Here is a 16,921-nt window from a genome sequence, read left to right as displayed (position 1 = left end):
GAAAGGAAAGGAAAGGAAAGGAAAGGAAAGGAAAGGAAAGGAAAGGAGGGGAAAGGGGAAAGGGAAAGGGAAAGGAAAAGGAAAAGGAAAGGAAAAAAAAACTCAGTTCCTCCTACTAGCTTCTCTATTTCTATTAGTGGTATCACTTCTTGCTTAATCACTCAATTTCAAAACCTCACAATTAGTGCCTCTTCCGCCTCTCTCTCATCTTCCCATATCTGAAGGGTAACCAATTCTTTGAAATCTGTGCTTTTCCCAATCGCATTAAGCTTCTCATGCTGAGACAAGAGCTGTGCCTCTCAACTGGTCTTGCTGCCAAAAGTCTCTCTCTCCTTCCATCCATTTTAAACAATTCTGCAAAATTAATCCTCCTAAAATAGCATCTTTATCAAAATATATGTGCAAGGCATTGCAAGAATGCAAAGATGTGGACTAGGCCCACAGTCTAGATGGTAAAGGTTCAATTCTGGGGTCCGTCTTGTTCTTTGATTTTAAAACAATTTTCGTACTGCATTCTTGATCATGATTAGGAAAAAAGTGGAAACTGAAAATGGATTTCATTAAAATGAAATGTTGCACCTGCAACAACTACTAGAACATAAAAATATAGAGTGAAACTATCAAGTTTTTCATGGGAGAATTTAGAGAAAGACTATCAGGATGGTGAAAGCCCCAAGTTTGTGTCCTGTGGGAACAGATGAAGGAACCGGCTTGTCTGGCCTGGGAAAAAAGATTCAGAACAGATAGAATAGCATTCTCTAAATAATCAAAGGGTAGTGGAAGAGCGATTAAATTTGTTTTGTCTGGTCTCAGAATGAAGAACCAGGAAGACAGAGGTGGAAGTTACCAGAATGTAAATTAAGGTCTGACCATCAGGAAAAACCTCCTAACAATTAGAGTGGTCCCAAAGTGGACTGAACTACCTTAGAAGGTAATAAAGGAGAAGTTTCTCCTTCATCAGGGTGTTCTAGCATAAGCTGCATGGATATTTGTCAGAAATGTTAACAGTGAAAACTGCTTTTAAAGCATGTTTCAAATTAGATATATTCTGAGGGCCTCCCAATTGTGAAATACTGAATCCCAAAGTCCATACAGAATTTAACTTAAGGTGAAACCACTTTTTCAGCTGAATTCTACTTGTTTTAAATGGTCTGGCTTTGGAAAAGGACATCTACTTGCCAAAAGTGTTGCTATCAGTGGATATGAAGCCAATGTATATTATGGACCTTGAGTCAGCCAAGCAAAAAAGAGAGAGAAAAAGGTTAATGTTTGCCTTGAAGGGTTGGTTATTTTTACCACTGGAAAAAATCCAAGAAGGTTCAAAGTAGCTACACAAAAGAAAAACATTAATAAGTGAAAAACAAAATACTCTATACTCTGTTATAATCAGTAGTAGTAGGCAAAATTTCCATATCCAAATGGGATTCCCTTCCAATATATTTATTTTCACTTTGTCCAAGATTCCACTTGTACAATTATAAATAGTGATAAAAAAATTAAAACATACCCATTTGTTTAGTGCCATTTCCTTCATTGATTCTGTAAAAGCCACTGCAAATCTAAGAAAAGGGACAAAAATGGTAGAGTCAATTACTATGAATACCTTTCCATATGACTACAAAATAAGCTTTTTGGAGCAAAGTATGAGAAAAAGCCAGAAGCTGACCAAAATGCTTACTATTTTCTTGAAAGTATTACTTCATGGTCATAAAGAGGGAGGTTCAATTTTTTTCCCCCATCAAACTCCTTCAAAAGAGTTTTGCCAGAGAGAAAAAAGAGACACCCAAGGGTGCAAATATCTCTTACTATTTCTGCCTTTGCCAGATATTCTGATGTAGGACCTAGGCAAATGCCACAGAATAAGACTGAGGAGGAAAGGAGTAATTAAGGCCTATAACCAATCATTAAATACTTAAGAAAATATAGGACTGCTGATTTTTTTTTCAAACTAGTGGCAAGTTGTGGGCCCTTATCACTTATGGCCTATCACTTATGGCACTGCCCTCCTCACTGAAATGCCTGCCTCCAGCCTCTCCCCCTCTCCATTCTACCTTCCACAGAGCAGTCAAATTGACACTCCTAAAACACAAGTCTGACCACATCACTCATCTGCTCAAAGTTTTCATCTCCCTATTACATTTAGTGTAGGATAACAGATTCTGTTGAGCACTGAAGGCCCTTTATGGTCTGCTTCTAACTTATCTTTCCAGGTTAACTCCACACTACTCCCTCTTGCATAATCTAAATTCCAAACAAAATTGCCTGCCTGCTATTTCTCATGTATAATATTATATCTCTCACCTCCGTACCTTTGCATAGACTGTCCCCCATGCCTACAATGGTCACCTCCCCACTGCCCTCACTTTTCCTTCTGACCTTGCCTCAAATTGAGTGCTGCTTCCTATAGAGGTTTTTCCTGATTTCTTCACCTCCACTCTGTTATGTGAATGGGAATCTGAAGATCTTCCCTGCCCCTTGGCCCTTTGATAGGCTTAAGTGACTCTGAGAACCTTCACTGATTTGAAAATATACTCTGACCCCTAATAGGCTGAATGTGGTCACATGGAGCCTGTGGTGGGAAGCTTGTTTTTCAGGAACGCCCACACCTTGTTACTTTGTGATTGGGCAGTGGGTCAAGACGGTTGTGACATTCTCTGACCCAGGAGAAGGCTATATAAACCCTGATGTGAGGTTTTGTTTTGGGGCTCACTGTGAGAGGAGTTGTGTGATTTGACCAGATGAGACTCTAGGCAGCCATTGAGCCCCTCAGCCTTGAAAACCCAGATGTTGGTGCTTCCCTCTCTGGTAACTGACTAGGGATGGATGTAATAGTCAGATAGCTGGAAGCCTGTCTGCTGATGTTTCTCTGTCTGTATTTGTTGTCCACTTGTAACCTCTGTTTGAATTTTCTGACATTCACGGTAGTGACCTTTTCCCCCTGAACTAGGTAAATGGCATATATTTGATTAAAGCAAGATTGTTGAGTTGCTTTCCTTTAGAAAAGCAGATCTAAGAACCTGTGCTAGCAGCCATGCTGGGTATGCTAGAGTGCTTGCTGCTACACACTATACTACAGAATCCCTAGTGCTCCTTCCCCTCCCCAAAATCACCTTGTATGTACTTTGGGTATATTTTAAATTTATCTATCTTATGCCAGTTGTTTCTTCCAATAAGAATGCTAAGATCCTTGATGGCATCAATGCTTTCATTTCTGAATGACAAATGAGTTTTCTTTTCATGTTTATGAAAATATTTATCCCTATGGTGCTTGGGGCACAGTAGGTGCTCACTAAATTTAATTACACATTTTGAAGGTAGATTTTCCTCTAGGAAACAATTTTCCAAGGAAGTGAATTTATCCAAAAATAAAAGGCTACTATGTAGCATCATGGGATTATTTACCATTAAATACAGTCTTACTCTGAGGTGTTGTCTACTTCTTCCAAAATCAGGAATTGCATTGAATCTATATCAATTAAAAAGTATGGGCACTTTTATAATATTGGCTCCATCTGGCCACTGGTGGGGGAAACACCTCTAACTGTTAATTTCTTTCTGTCAAAATTGGTTTAAAATTGTCTTTATATAGGGCTTATGTGTTTTAATGATCAAATAGATCTGATTTCATTTAGTCACTATTATGAATGATTGGGACAGCATAGCAAAGGAGATAGAGTACTCTGGAAGCTAGAAAAGCCTTAGTTCAAAACTTGTCTCTTAGTAAGTCAACAAAGACTCTCCCCTCTGCCTCCCCAAGTCCCTAAGAGGATAAGTTATAAGTGGGTTTGGATCTGCCTTGATGGTGGGAGTACCTATACCTGAGAAAATCACCAGCCCTCAACATGTATACAGAACCCTTAATGATACTAACATATTTGGCTGAAAATAGAACATTTAAATTTTCTGCTTTTATGACTTTAATTATGACTTAGCTATGACGAAGAATAAAACATTTCATAGTTAAAGTCCCTATATACTTGGAACAAAAATGTGCATTCTCTCGTTTTCCCACTGTTTGCTCTCTCATTCTCTCTCTCTCTCTCTATCTCTTTCTCTCTCTCTCTCTCTCTCTCTCTCTCTCTCTCTCTCTCTCTCTCTCTGCCTTTATATGTGTATATGTGTAGTTATTAAACCTGGTTTGTTCAATACTCAAGTCCAATACTTTTTTATGACCCATATTCTGATAGTGAGGTGCTAAAATCTCACTTATTTTCCATTTATTTCTTTTTTTGCAAAATTACAAGTATCTCCTCTATAAATTCAACCACTAAATTATTTGGTCTATATGTACCCAAAACTGATACTCATTCCTTTTCATTTGTGTTTTTAAAGTGTGATTTCCTTGTTTATCTCTCAGTACCTTCTGTTTTGATTTTGACTTTGCTGTCTTCCAAAGAATTCCATATTTTCTGGGGCTAACTGTAAAATTTTAAACTTTCCTATCCTCTTTCAATATCATGCTTCCTGGAGATTGTTGGATTCCATTCTTTTAAAACATTTTAAACTAAATATCTCTATAACACTATGGCATTTTCTAGAATTCTCATCTCTAAAACTTCACCCCTCCCCAATATAGGAGCTTTAACCAATAGTATCTATCATTCAGTAATTTACCTAACAATATAACTATATATAACATATGTACATACACATACACATACACAGAGACATACTTTGTTGTTGTGTTTGTTCTTTGTTTTCAAAGAGGACTGTGGCATCAGGGAAATGATGACATGAATTGCAACTGACTTGGATTTAAGTGAGGGAGGGCTGTGCAAGGCCACCAGCCTCACTTTCTCCTCCAGAGCTATCTGGATCCAGTGACCAGCTATTCATCAGGATGACTAGAAATGACTCAGAATGCAATGGGACACTGTGGCCCTTTTAGGCTAAGGTCTTTTCATGTACTCACTTAGAGTGAGGTAACACCCATTCAGTGAATAGGCCTCTTTAAGAAGTGAGTCAAGCAAGGCATGACCCCTTTACTTAGAAAAAAAAATCAAGCTGGGAGGGGAAGACCCTCAGGGTTGCTGTTCCAAAGAGAAACAGCAACCATAGACATTTACTCTAAGCCAGGAGGGTCCAAAATACAGACATTAAGTGGAGGTTGGGCAAGGACCTATGGTGGTCCAATCTAAAGTAGTTCAAATAGAGAAAGATACAAAGTAAAAAGAAGAGGTTAGGGAAGAATCTATTATGTTTCAGCAGAAATAAAAAAAAAAGCAGGGAAAAGCAATTGTGATCTCAGACAAAGCAAAAGCAAAAATAGATCTAATTAAAAGAGATAAGGAAAGAAACTACATCTCCCTAAAAGGTACCACAGAAAATTAAGTAATAAACATATATATACCAAATGCATCTAAATTTCTAAAGGAGAAGTTAAATGAGTTACAGGAGGAAACAGATAATAAAAGTATATTAGTGGGGGACTTCAACTTTCCCCTTTCAGAACTAGATAAATCTAACCACAAAAGAAATAAGAAAGAAGGAGGTAAACAGAATTTTAGAAAAGTTATATAAAATAGACCTCTGAAGAAAAGTGGATGATGAAAGAAAGTAATATACCTTTTTCTCAGTGGCATATGGCACCTACAAAAAAATTTACCGTGTATTAAAGCATAAAAACCTCACAATCAAATGCAAAAAGTAGAAATATTAAATGTGAGAAAAATGATTATTTTCTTATTATATTAATGACCAGTTTTATATACAGGACCCAAGGAGCTTTTTTTTTTCTCCTGGACCCACTTCCCCTCATTAAAAGCCCAGCCTCTCAAGGACAGTCTAAACTTACCCAAAGAATTCACCCCATCCAGACCATCTTATCTAGGTGGAACTCTTACCAGAGAATTCTTACTCTACCATTGTTCACTGTTCATTGACTGGGTAGAGGTGAATTCCTTAGGCTAGAGTGCTAGAGCCCTAATGATATAAGAGTGCTGACAAGATCAAAATTATGATAAAAAAATCCCCAATACCAGATGGATTCCAAGTGAACCCTACCAAACATTTAAAGAATTATTAATTCCAATACTGCATAAATGATTTGGGAAAATAGTCAAAGAAGGAGTCCTAAACACATACACACACACATAAATGATTGATTGTAGATATATTCAATATTATATATAAAACTATATAACATCTACATATGACATATATAAATATATCATATATATATGTATATATATATATATATATATATATATATAACATCTAGGCAATCACAGTTGTAAAGTATTCATGTTCATGCTCCAAAGTACTTGCCTTTTGGGGCTTCTATAGCTAACTGAATTATATTTGTTTTCCCATGAATTCTTTTGAGGTTTTCCTGGCTTTTTAGATTTGATGCAAAATTAAGTTTTAGGATCAAGATTCATGTTTTGAATTTTGTATAGTCACTGCCCAATTTCTTCAGTCATTTCTGGTGACTGAAGGAAAAAGAAAAGAAAAAAAAAGCTTGGGCAATCCTAATTGATGTTTTTGAAAGTGACTTCCTTTTTGGAACTTAAAAAAACTTGTTTTGGGAAGAGACAGCAGGGGAGGCTGGATTTTAATCCTGAGAACTCACAATAATAAGACTTGAGTTAATAATCCATCCCTGGGATTCTATGAATTCTTTTTTTATCTGTGGAATATTGCTGCCTTCTGATAGTTCTGGGAAACTGTCTTGAACAATTTCATGAAATGTATCTATCAAATTCTTTTCTTCTTCAGTCATTTCAGATACTCTAGGAATTCTGAGGATTCTTCTAATCTCTTTTCCAAATCCATAACTATAATTAATTGCTTCCTGATCATTTTTGCCTAAATTCTTTATTTTTTTTAATTTTCAATAGTATTGTCTGCCATTTTATCTTCTACTATATTAATTCTGCTGTTGGTGGTATTAATTGATTTTTACAAAGTCTCTACACTATTTTCCATTATGCCAAATTTTAGCATCTCCTCAAAATTTCTGATCTGGGTTTTTCCCATAAAATGTGTGTTACCCATTTGAACATAATATCATTGCTTGCATTATTTGTAACCCTAATCCTAGAAACATTCTAATAGTCCTAGCATCTTACAGCAGGAAGGGACCCTTTGAGGTTGTAAGTATGGAAATGCCTTCCCAGAAAAATGGGAGACTACAAAATAAACACCAAAGTCAAACTTAAATCCATGACTTCTGGCCCCTAATACGCTGTTCTTTCTACAACACCATGTAGTGCCAAAAATAATAAAATAAAGATGGTTATGTCCTTATCCTGGTGGCTTTCCCCTTGTTTCTCTTATTTTCTATTGTTTCATGCCATTTTTTGGGGGGGAGGTAGGAGGGGAGGAAGAGGAAGGGAAGGAAGAAAGGTGCTTGTTTGTTATGCTTTTAGTGAGCTTTAATTTTTTTTTTGAGAATTTAAAACAAATTTATTTCTTTGGGAGCATTTTCATTTTATTTTTACTGGTTTCTTGAAAAAAATAAGTGCCCTTGTAATTTCTTTCATTCTCTCTCTATCTCTGTCTCACTCTCTCTCTGTCTCTTTCTGTCTGTCTCACTGTTATCATCACATAGGTCTCTCCACTGCCCAGTTTTTGCCATTATACTCACAATACTTCACCTAAGCAAGCAGAAAATCACTTGCTCTAAAGTTCACCAAATGCTACAAAAAAAAGAAAGTACACCTTACAGGAAAACAGCCAACGTTTGAGGGAATTTGATTAAAACTAAAGCACTCATTATAAAGCTAGACACAGTTCAATATTTTGTTTTTATGGAATTCTGTGGTATATTATGCTAGACAAGTAAACTATGATTCAGGCAATGTTCCTACATACTAGCCTACAATCAATACAGGGGAAAAATCAATGTTTGTTTTAATAACTATGCAATGAATAATACTAGTGATAATACTACAGGAGGAATTCATTCAATACTGTTTCTAGGGAAGAGAATGACTTTTTCTCTATGAGATTATACATTATAAATGATATCAAACTAATTATTCTCAAGTATAAGAGCAGAACTATGAGAATAAAGTATCCTGCAATTTGTAAATTAATTACTCTAAAATGTCTCAGATGCCTACAGAGCTGCAAAATAACTTTGCAAAGATTTTTTAAAGACCCAATCTTAGTTTTAATTCCTTGGAACATATTTCCAAGAAATTAGCTCATTTAAAGCCTGTAGCACATTTAATAACACTAGCTTTAGGGGACAAGACCAACAACTACTATAACACAGGAAAGTAACATTAAACATTGGAGAAAGATCATTGGCTTGGGAGTCTGAAGTCCTAGATTCAAATCCTTGTTCTTTGACTTACTGTCTCTGGGATCCTGAGTAAGTCATTTAATTTCTGGGTCTCTTTATCAGTATAACTAGAAGACTGAACTAGATTTATGGGATTAAGGTTCCATCAGCTCTAAATCTATGACCCTAAATGATTTTTTTTTCCTCTTTGTACAAGGTACAATAGGAATTCAGGTGCTTTACGGTCTTCAAACTAAAGGTGAACTATTTAAAGATTAGGACAGTCAACATTTCCATCAGGCTATCAGGTCTTCATAAGTCTTTTTTAGTGACACATTCACACCTCTCACTCCTGGTCCTGTGTCTGTTGCAGAGGTAGACCAGTGACAGGTGGGGAGGGGGCCTACACCAAAGCCTGAAAATATTACTACCAGACTCTAACTAAAGTGATTTAGAGGACCCAAAGATCCAGATGCATGGGAATCAGAGAGATGATGTGGTTTTCGGGGATATATAATGTAATGAATAAAATAACCAAAACACAGGAAAACAACTATTCTTTCCCTATTGTGAACTACCAGGGGGCAGGGCAGGAATCATATATTCTTCATGATCTAAAGAGCAGTATGAATAAATACATCCTAATTGAGTTCAATAGTCAATCATGGTAAAGGTAATTTTTCTAGGTAAAGAAGTATTCCAAGAAATCAACCTGCTCATGGGCTGTTTCTACAAAATGCCAAAACAAATAGTTGAAAGGAAAATTCTAATGAGTTATAAGGTATCTAGTCAATGTGACTAAATACAGTTGTTTGTATTGCTGTTTTATTTTAATAAATAATAAAAAAGCTAGCTTGTTTGTGTTGATACAGTCTAATTCAATTTAACAAACAAGTTATTACGTTCCTATCATGTGCAAGATATTGGAATAATAATAGCTTACCATTCTATTGTTAGGCTTATAAAATACTTTAGGCACATTATCTAATTCAATCTTTATAATAACTGTTGGAAATATTACAGAGTTAATATGATTCCTATTTTTAAGATAAGGAAAAAAGGATAGAAAGGAAAACTGATTAAGCCAATTAAGTATCAGAGGGAGGATTTGAACTCAGTCCAGCACTCTCTCCACTATACCAACTACCCTCATAACTAATTTTCTAAAAATTACCTGGCTTCTTCTAGAATAATCCCCATTATAGGCTCCTTTTCTTCATGGTTAATATCTTCGTTTATATCTGTTCCTCCAAAGATGATTCCAAAAGGTATTCTTTGATCTGTAAAGTAATAGTAATTTTAAATAGTAAACCACTGCCAAAAAAAAGCAAAGATGTTTAAAAATGATGCTTTTATCATTTATCATCCAAAGTCACCTTTACTTTCTTAGTTAAAAAAGGTACTACTACCTACATGTCTGAATAAGAGAACTGGTCAACTAAGACTGACTCTAGCTCTTTCCCCTTAAATGTCATAAGCTGTTTGTCTGTTGTTCTCAAAGAGGACCAATGACATCATGAGGGTGATGTCTTCACTCGTGTGTGAGTTGGATTTAAGTGAGGCAGAGCTGTGCAAAGTGATCAGTTTCACTCTCTCCTCGAGAGTCACTGAAGTCCAGTGGCAAGACACAGGTCAAGACAACTGGCCACGGCAGTGGCAGACCTTGGTCTTTCTAAATTAAGGCCTTTCCCAGGTCTCAGTTTGTTGGAGGCCACTCCCATTCAATGACTGAGGGTTGAATAAAAATTGAGACAAAAGATGGTTCGATTTACTAAGCAAAAAGATATCAATCTGAAAAGGGAAGACCCTCAGAGTTTCTGACCAGAACAGAAAACAATTGCTATTCAATGATGAAGTCTACACAAATATATCCCAATATGATTCTATAAGGCCTTTTTAATCAAAATCCATTCTAAGTCATGAAGTTGTAAGAAGTCTTTTAATTCATTTTAGCTTTTTTTTTGTTTAATTTGTTGTGTTTTATTTACTTATTTTTTAATTAGATAGGTACCTTCTCTGAATATAACAGATTATTTATGGTTGACCAGAAGGATCTATTCCCAGGTCCCATCCAGTCTCTCTCAAGTTTCTCCAAAGATGCTATTAGGGGAAATATTTGCTATCTCTAACAAGAACATAAAAAGGCAATTTGTCATAGAAACAATGTTATAAATAGATATTAGTTTCCAGGCCTGTCCAAAGAAAACTATTTAATCCACAAGATGTGGATTTAAATCCATAAGACCATCCTTTCGATCACACCCAACCACCATAGAGATAATATTGGTGTATGCCAAATGAATTTAAATCAATTAAAAAAAAACATTTATCATGTGTCTGTCATGTGCAAGGCACTGACAACCTCCGGAAATAATAAGACAAAAGGGGCGGCCAGGTGGCACAGTGAGTAACAGTGCCGGCCCCAGAGTCGGGAGACCTGGGATTGGTTCTGGCCTCACATACTCAGCACCCACACAAAAATAACTGGCCGTGTAACCTTGAGCAAGTTACTTAACCCCAATTGCTAAGGGGCGGCCAGGTGGCGCAGTGAGTAACAGTGCTGGACACAGTGTCGGGAGACCTGGGATAGGTTCCGGCCTCACATACTCAGCACCCACACAAAAATAACTGGCTGTGTAACCTTGAGCAAGTTACTTAACCCTGATTGCTTTTTTAAAAAATTAATAAAAAAGAAATAATAAGACAAAAAGCAAAGAATCCCTGACCCCCAAAAATTTACATTTGAATTGGAGGTGGGTGGTATAAAGTACATACAGAAAAGGATTACACAAATAATTTTTAGAGAAGGAAGCAGAAGGCCAACTGTGGAATTGGATAAAGATTAGGGAAGACTTCATAAAGAAGTCTGGACACCTGGAACTTGGAATGCATTTTCCCACCTATGCCATACTACACCTGTTGCATGGTTGTGGGCACACCAACATGCTATATCTGTGGGGAAAAAAAATGCATACAAAAGAACACGTTCAATGGCCAAGATGGGGCCTGCCTGTATAATATTAAGACCGTGAGCATCAATCATGTCTTGATCTGAAAATATGGATGAAAGTCTCTGTTTTCAAACCAAAAAATGTTAGACCACCAAACTCAAAATAGCATTGTTTCACTTTGAAACCTAAGTTTTCACTTAAAATTTCATTTTATATTCTGTGTGTTTGACCAACAAAATGCATCATTCAATTCAAAACTGTTTCATTGGTTAAGGGAACTTTGGGACAAGTCAAACTTAAGTCTAAATGTTTTTAATTTGGGCATATAAATCTAAAGGCAGGAGAGCTAACCATATCCTGAAATTTGAAGCTGTCTCTTCAACTGGACTGATAGTTAAAAAAAAAAATAATGGATCAAGGAACCTCTTGGACAATCCTGTAACTACTACTGTGTGATGCTGGGAAAAGAACTTGCTTTTGATTCAGAGAGCCTGGGTTCAAATTGCTTTGTCCCTTACTACCTATCTCCCTAAGGCTGATGTAATTCATCTTCCAAATGAGAGGTTTGGACTGAATGGACTATAACAACTTTTCCATCTAGCTCAAGATCTATGACCTTACGGTGTAAATTTTAAAAGCAAGAGGTAAAGCAAGAGGAGCAAGAAATCATTTCTAAAAAAAGTCTGCACACTCTGGTTCCTGCCCCACCAAACATACGTGTGTGCATGTGTGTGTAAATACACACTAGAGACCCAGGCTTCTATGTGGGCTTGGTGGGATTGGGGGAGGGAGAGCAGCTAAACACACATGCATTGTCATAGCTGCCTTTTATCTGTTCTAGGCTTTTTATATTTTGCTTTTAACTGTTTGTATTTTTACCTGGGAATGCATTTGTATATTGTAAACCACAAATTCCCGTATTTTGTTTTGTTGTTTCTGTTAGTTCAGGCTTCCATCACCTTTTTCCTGGGATACTTCAGTATTGCCTAGCTGATTCCCCTACTGCAAGTCTCTCCCCATTCCAGTCCAAGTTTCATATACTCACTTACTCAGTAAACTCCAGTGGTTTCTGTGAGCCTTAAAATCTAGAAAAGAAAGGTAAAAACAGGGTCCTGCCCTCAAGGAGCTTCATTCTAATGGGTGCGAGATATAGTTTTGTTTGGACTGAAGAGGAGACAGACTTGGGGCAGGCAGACCACCCAGCAGACTACTGCAATAGTCCAGGCATGAACCTGATTCATGATGGCTGTGGAGTCAGTAGAGAAACAGCATATATGAGAGATGTTATGAAAGTAGAATATACAGGGGCAGCTAGGTGGTGCAGTGAATAGAGCACTGGCTCTAGAGTCAGGAGGACCTGAGTTCAAATCCAGCCTCAGACATTTAACACTTACTAACTGTGTGACCTTGGGCAAGTCACAACCCCAACTGCCCTGCCTTCCCCCCTCCAAAAAGAAAAAAAAGTAGAATGTACAGTTTAGAGGATTTGGCAACTGACAGAATGGAGCTGGGGAAAGTGTGGGAGAGAATGAGGAGTGAAGAATGACATGTGGGTTGCAAGTCTGAAGGACTGGGTGGAGGGTTTTACCTCTGACAGTAATAGGGAAGAAGGGAAGGGGTGACAGGGGGAAAGATAACAAGATCTCTTTTGAACATGTTGAATTTAAGATGTCAGCTTACTGGACATACAGTTTGAGAAGTCTGAGGCAGTTGGATGTGAAAAATCAAAGGTCAGCAAACAGTAGATATATAATAAAAGCTTATTGACTGATTGACTCACAACTATCTATGAGGTTATCAGGGCATGGTCTAATGGAAAAAACATTATTATCTGAGCCAAGAGATCTGGGATTGAGTCCTAACTCTGCCACTACTGACTGTGTATTAGCATGTGCACACGCACGTGCACACACATGCACACAAACACACACACATGTGCACATGCATGTGCATACACACGCACTGCATCTCTAGTGTTTTATTACATAAACAGAGATGGTGTAACAAAACAAAAGATCACTGGGGTCCTGTTTCGTCACTGGTCATGTGAATGAGAAAATCACTTACTCTCTGTTGCAACCCTAGTTTCCTCATCAAATAAAGGTCACAAACAATAAAGGTAATGGTAGGTCCCATTTATATTGGACTTTAACATTTACAAAATGCTCCTTCCACAAAAGCTCCCATCAGATACTGCAGGGATTGACGTCACCACTTTATAGATAACAGAAAAGAACCTTGGAAGGGGAAAATAATTTGCCCAGAGTTACAAGACAATTAAAGTGATAGGGCCAGGAGCTAAACCCAAGTTTTTTACTCTATTCTTTCCATTAGCCTATGTCCCACCTAGTTCACCCTTAGCAACATAGAATTTTTTTTAAATCCACCAAAGAGAAAAAGGTTGGAGTGAATAAAAGGCAAATAGGGCTAATGGGTGTGCCAACAGCTCTCATGAGATTTTCCAATTAGTGACTTCTTATAAAAGCATAGGATCAAGCATTTCCAGCTGGAAGGTACCTTACAGGTCACTCAGTCAAACTCCATAATTTTACATATGAGGAAATTGAGGTTCAGCGAAGGGAAGTAATTTACTCAAGGTCATAAAGGGTATTTCACTTGCTTTAGTCGTTGTATTTGATAGTCATGTGTTCCAATAATATTCTTTGAAAGAATTTCTGTAGAGTGGGAAATGAGGCTAAGGCCTTATACTGGCCACTCTGAGAAAGGGCTGAGGGATTTGGGTTTAGAATGTGCACTAGCCTTGAAGTCAGACATCACCTCCCTAGGCTGGTTTTTTCTTCTGCGAAATTGTGATGATGCCACTTCGTAGGGTGGCTGTGACGAAAATGCTTTGTAAATTACAAAGTGTTCTATCATGGGGAACTGCCTTTATCATTATTCTCTTCATTTACAGAAAACCAGTGATGTCAGGGCTGAAGCAAAAGAACTTGGTATTGGAAGAAAAAAGAAAGAAACAAGTGCACAGGTCCTGGAATCAAGAATATCTGAGTTAAAAAAAAACAGCCTCAGATACTTAGCTGTGTGACCCTGGGCAAGTCACTTAACCCCATTTGCCTCAGTTATTCATCTGTAAAATGAGGACACACTGGGTAAGGAAATGGCAAACCACGCCAGTATCTTTGCCAAGAAAACACCATGGGGTCACAAAGAGTCAGACAACTCAATATACAACAACAATAATGTGCCAGGCACTATGCTAAGTGGTATACAGTTATTATTATCCCCATTTTACAGCTGAGGAAACTGAGGCAAGCTAAGTTTAAGTGACTTGTCCAGGGTCACACACCTACTAAGTGTCTGAGGCTAGATCTGAACCCAGGTCTTCCTGACTCCATGCCTGACACTCTATCCCCTGTGCCTATTAGAATTGGGCTCTGTATATTTCAAAGTCCTCTCAAAATAGAAACAGCCCAATGACCAAGACAACCTGAAGAAAGAATGTTAAAATAAAAAGAAAGCAAATACATAAAGTTCTCATTATCAATGATGCATGAAATTTTAGAGACTAGACACGTTTTGCTTGCAAAAACTTAGGCCTACTGTGCTGAGTGCTGTGGACAAAATGACAGGCTATCTCCTGGAATTTTACTAACAAATGACAACCATCCAGTTTTATTTCTTTCAGGCATGAAAAAAGCAAGTCAAGGGACAGCCAAGTAGCACAGCAAGTAAGAGCACCGGCTCCAGTGTTGGGATGACCTAGAGATCGAATCCCAGGCTCAGACACTTAGCACCCACCCAGAAACACCTGGCCATGTACCCTTGAGCAAGTTACTTAACCCCAATTGCTTAGGGGCGGCCAGGTGGCTCAGCGAGTAAGAGCACCGGCTCCAGTGTCGGAATGACCTGGATCAAATCCGGGCTCAGATACTCTGCACCACACCCAGAAATAACTGGCCGTGTAACCTTGAGCAAGTTACTTAACCCCGATTGCTTAAAAAAGAAAAAAAAGCAAGTCATTATTAAATATAAAAATTTTAAAAACTAAGAAACAAAAACTTTTTCATCTTCTATTTCTCTTCAGCTGTTGTCTTTTTAGCCTTGCTTGCTACATCTGGCCTTGAAAACAGCATATCTGTTGAAAGCCTTCCATAGAACTCTTTCAATATAGTAGAAGTACTTCATTTAAAAATACACTGAAATTCTTCTCCTTATTTTGCATGTTTATTTAGATATTTGTCTTTGTTTGGAGTTTTAAGCTTATAATAAAAAGTTCTGTAAATTTGTAGGTACATATGCTTTGGCATTATCTTTGACCATATCATTTATTAGGAGCTTGCTAGGCTTTCCAATATCCTTTGTCCAATGACCCTCCCCACAAAGGTTTAAAAAAAAAAAGAATAACCATATTTATTAGAAAGAATAATGTGTTATCCCCTCCAACCCCACTTGCAGACCTGGATAAATGAAATAATTCCATTTGGATGCATGTTTAACGTCAATGTTTCATTTGTCACAGGGCGTGTGTTTGCTGCTATTGGTTTCTCAAAGTTCTTACTATTAAACAGAAAGAAGTTACCTTGCAAAAGTCTGCCTCCTCTATACAGATGAAGGGCCAGGGCTGCCTCACACTTCTCAGTGCCAATTAGGCTGGTTACTGCCGAGGAGCTTTCAAAATCAAGGGCGTCTCTCAGAATACATGTGTGACCTACGGCTTCTAGGTGATCCCTTCATCGAGAAAATGCCCAGAAAAGAAAAAGAGGCAGAAAACAAACATTAATATGCTACAGGCTAGCTGTTATGATTAATACTTTAGCCAAAATAGATTTTCCTTAATAATTCTTGGTTCCTGAGTTGACCTTTTTGAGTAATTTGGCTTAAAACAGATGTTCTCCCAGAGAAAAGCCAAATGGCTATTGTGAATGCCATTTTACCCCCCACCCCTAGGCTGCCTGATGTCTATGGCTGTGTCTTTGCTCCCCCTCCACAGGCACCAAGGATGACAGAGCACAGCACTAGCTCTCTATGGCTTAGTGGGCACACAACACTCCTCCATTTGTCACCATGACATTTGACACATAAATTTACCATCTACTTTGCCGACTCCCTCTTGCCCTTTAACTGTGGGAGTCCACAGGTTCTTCTTTCTTTCCGAACCCTCTTCCTTTGGAGAGCTCATCAATTCTTATGGTTGCAGCTGTCACCTCCATGTTGATCATTCCCACATCTAAATCTCATGACATGACCTTTGTCCTATCCACTCCACTTTAGGACCATCCTCTCACCTGGTTGTACCTCAAAGTTGCTATCACCAAAAATGAAGTCTTTATCTTACCCACCTCAAACTAATTCCTTAAAAATGTTTGGCCCTCTCTTCATACCAGAGAAGAAGTTGAAATTATTATGATTTTAAAAGATAAAATATGTTGATATTATACAATACTATACTATATTTTATGAATTTCTGAGTTTCTAAACTTTTTCTGTATCATCTGCGGCTTCCACAAAATTCCCATTTAATTTCTTATGATGACCAATGATATATTGAAATCATGATGGGAAAAGTTGCAATGTGGAAGGGATAACTGTAAATGGTTTTATTCCACTGCTACTGCCCTAGTTGAAACCTTTGTGCTTCTATTACTAGTAATCATGATAATTAATATTAATGACAATAACACAATGCTTGTGTTACTATTCATAGTCTCCTATGTCTAGTCTCTCCTCTGTCCTACACTATCCCATTCCCCTACTCTCTGCCAATATATTCTGAAAAGTT

General features: G+C 37.5%; 1 protein-coding gene across 1 annotated transcript in view; it reads right to left on the bottom strand.

Annotated features, from left to right (window-relative positions):
* Positions 1-16,921, bottom strand: part of LOC138163341 (glycosyltransferase 1 domain-containing protein 1-like) — a 107,379-nt gene that overhangs the window by 74,763 nt on the left and 15,695 nt on the right. The window contains exons 2-4 of the mRNA XM_069091105.1: positions 15,722-15,870; positions 9,405-9,510; positions 1,508-1,559 (exon numbers count right to left, since the gene is read on the bottom strand). Of these exons, the coding sequence (XP_068947206.1) occupies positions 1,508-1,559; positions 9,405-9,510; positions 15,722-15,870 (307 nt within the window). The remainder of the gene's footprint in view (positions 1-1,507; positions 1,560-9,404; positions 9,511-15,721; positions 15,871-16,921) is intronic.

The sequence above is a fragment of the Petaurus breviceps genome, unplaced genomic scaffold, assembly GCF_028583685.1.
Source record: "Petaurus breviceps papuanus isolate PSGF00001 unplaced genomic scaffold, PetGlider_PUasm1.0 100, whole genome shotgun sequence".
Lineage (NCBI taxonomy): Eukaryota > Metazoa > Chordata > Mammalia > Diprotodontia > Petauridae > Petaurus > Petaurus breviceps.
Note: the sequence above shows the minus strand (reverse complement) of the source record. Positions and strands in the feature narration are given on the sequence as shown.